Below are 3,449 nucleotides of genomic sequence, written 5' to 3' on the forward strand. Positions count from 1 at the left end.
ATATATATATATATATATATATATATATATATATATACATATATCCACATATGTACATATATAGAAAGGCATAACTATTCAGAGCCAAACTATCTTAGGAAAGAAAATATGTGATTTGTTTGAGCTTGTGTTGGACCTACACACTCATTAGATTGGATGTTATCTCCGTTTCAGTAGAGCTTTAGCAACTGAGAATACAGGATGTCCGTATTCTTAAAACTCTTTGCAAAGTTTAGTTACTATAGCTCGTATTTATTTTCAGCTGAGTGGATGTGAAACGAAGACCACAAAAGAACTGAACCCATGGCCTAACGTTCTTGAGCCTAAAACCCAAACCACCTGCCTATATTCATATATTGGTTTCAGATTTTGGCACAAAGCCAGCAATTTCCGAGGAAGGGGTAAGTCGATGAAATCAACCCCAGTTCTCAACTGGTACTTATTTTATAGATACCGAGAGGATGAAAAGCAAAGTCGACGTCGGCGGAATTAGAACACTAAGCATATTGCTCGGTGTGCTAACGATTCTACCAGCACGCCGACTTATTGACGATGGTTATTTAATTCAAAATCTATGTGATGATCCATGAAAATACAACAAGAATCATTGAAAATGTCGTTTTGAAAGCGAATGAGAATGTCAATTTACATGTCAAGAATGTAATATACTAAATAGACATGAATATTATAAACAATAGGGATTTCTTCGATGAACTTCACTATAAACTTTAATCAGTTCCCAAGTAACTTTATGTAAATAAAAATTGTTGGCACATTTTCATATAATAATTCATTAGATTTACAATGTTTCTCTGAGATTATCGTAAAATTTAATGGGGAGGAAATGCTCTTTACTAGACAGATCAAAACATAACTAGGAGATGAATTTAATATGTCAATAATGACTGAATCAATCAATTCAAGAGAAAAGCTTTATTGCACGTGTAATATTTTGATCTCCTAATTTGTTTATGGGGCATCTATATGTTTATATTAATCAGTGGGACATTCTGGCCAATCTAACTTGATTGTAAACCATTGCCTTCAGGCTTTGAATATTTAAAAGTTGTTTCCTACAATTACATGTTATTTAAATGTCCTCTGTGGTTAGTCCTTTAACTACATGCTTAAAAACATATTTGCTTGAAAGAGAAATCATTCAAATCAAGAAACATAAGAAGTTAAACAAACAGCGGAGGAGATCCTTTATAATACTTACCTTCATAAGAGACCAACGCTCCAGCCAGTCCTACTGACAGAAGAAGACATGCTGCGGTTCTAATGAAAGTGTTCATTATGGTAACGTTTGTCGTTCCTGCTGAGAAATTTTGAGTTGACTCACGGAGGCGAGAGGCAAAGTGATTCTGTAAAGCTGCAAACTAGTTTATATAGAGCAAATTCTTTTGAATGATGTAGAGTCTTTGTTTGAAATATTTCTATGGTATGTGTGTATGTATTAAATATTGTGTCTGTGTATTTTTATATTTGTTCTACACCATCCAGGTGCTTTGTGCTAACACGTGCTATATCTCGCAGAAAAGAAAATGGGTGTTGACAATAAAAGGCGACTTTTACTTTTTTTTTCTTATAAAAAGGAAAAATTCACAGCATTTAACGCTTTCCATTCAAAACCTAACAGGACTGAAAACAAGGCGCACTGTCGTGAGAAACATTCATTCATGTCCACAATGAAACAAAACTTTTCACAAAGCAAATTCATAAATATATTCTGTATATAAAACTGCACGGGAAATATGCTGAGACGCAATAATCTCATGGATGCCCAGGGAGGTCTATTGCTCTCACCAAGACATCGACAATTGAGTAGAATTTATTTGGGAAAAAAATCACAAATGTATAGATATTATCATTGCCTACTTTTGTATAACCTTTTCTAGACATTTCTATTAAAATTTTTACGCCCAGTGGAAGAAGAATGGATTGTGTGTGTTTACAGTTTCTAATATGAAAGTTGTTTTTTTTATTAATAAATATTAAATTTTACACTACATTTTAAAAGTAATTTTCAGATTAATTAAGAAAATATTTTTGTCATATATACTTTAATGGCATAAGAGAATAATAATTAATTTAGGAAAACGCTCAAAAGTTACTAGGAACACAACGCCTGTACAGAACTGATAAAATACTAAGAAGGAAAGCTAGGATAAAATCCATTTTTTATTACCCACATGGGGCGAAACATAGAGGGGGGACAGCACAGTCTGATTGGTGTGAGACACATACAATGATATAACTTTAAAATTTACATGTTATAATAAAATCGGATGAAATTGGATGAAAAAAACAAAACAAGGACAAATTACAACATAGAATGAAGTAGGGAGATGGGTTGCACTCCGACCCCACGAGCCCCGATCTCCTACTGGCACCTTTATATAGACTTATGACACGTTCACGAGGAATCATTCAATACCAGCATCCTCGCTACATGCATCCATCTGTCTTTAAACATTCCCTCTTTCAGGTATCTTCTCTCCAGCCTCAGCTTCCTTTTTAGGTGAAATGTAAAGAATCTCACCAGCCTGAGGCCGGATACGAAGCTGCTTGTCACCAGACCTTTCATTCGCGTCTTTCATACCACCTCTTTCGTAACTGCTACTACTGCGAGAAAACAATTCTTACCTTCTTTCGTAAGGAAATCCGGCGGGTCAATTTTTATGATTGACTCAGACGACAGCTGTACTCTTCTCGAACCCGACAGCAGATGTACTGCATAAGCCCACACTTCAGACTCTTCCGGGCACTGAAAAATAGCGTGCAGGACGGTTTCCCTATCCTGCTCGCATCTTGGAGAGTCCGCAAGTCTGGATTGACCGTGACGTACGAGCTTATCCCGAACGGGTAAGGCTTCTCGGTAAACTTGCCAACCCAGAGATTTTTGGAAATTACCCAAGCTCCCCGGCCCAAAAGTCCTTCGGAACAAACTGTCTAACTGGTTATCTCCGAGACCCAGAGTCTCCCCTAGAGTATCGTCGTTCCCGGCCTCTATCAATCTGCTATAAAAAGACGTGGTGGTACCAAAACCGCTGGCATTACCCAAGCGACGGAACAGTAGGAGTGCTTTACGGCACTCCGTGAGGCTAGGATAAAATCATGCAAGTATGAAAGTAACGTTAGAAATAGGAAGAAAACAAAGGATTACAATTTTTTTATTCATTGACATGCAAATTAAGTAAAGATTCCTTATAAATATTGGTTTTAAATTTTAGGACAAAACCGGCAAGTTCGGCGACGGGAGTAAGTTGGTTACATCAACCTCAGCCGGTGCTTATTTTTATCAATTCCGAAAGGATGAAACGCAAATGTTAACCACAGTGGGGTTTGAACTCAGAACTTAAACGAAATGCCACTAAGCATGTATACCAGCTTACTAACTCTGCCAGCTCTCCATCTTGATAATGATAATAATAATAAAAGTAACAATC

General features: G+C 36.5%; 1 protein-coding gene across 1 annotated transcript in view; it reads right to left on the reverse strand.

Moving 5' to 3' along the window:
* LOC106869027 (protein PIF) overlaps positions 1–1,379 on the reverse strand; it is a 4,966-nt gene extending 3,587 nt beyond the window's left edge. The window contains exon 1 of the mRNA XM_014914519.2: positions 1,220–1,379. Coding sequence (XP_014770005.1) covers positions 1,220–1,295 — 76 coding nt within the window. The 5' untranslated portion in view covers positions 1,296–1,379. The remainder of the gene's footprint in view (positions 1–1,219) is intronic.
* Positions 1,380–3,449: the final 2,070 nt, after the last annotated feature.

The sequence above is a fragment of the Octopus bimaculoides genome, chromosome 14 (genome assembly GCF_001194135.2).
Source record: "Octopus bimaculoides isolate UCB-OBI-ISO-001 chromosome 14, ASM119413v2, whole genome shotgun sequence".
NCBI classification, from domain to species: domain Eukaryota; kingdom Metazoa; phylum Mollusca; class Cephalopoda; order Octopoda; family Octopodidae; genus Octopus; species Octopus bimaculoides.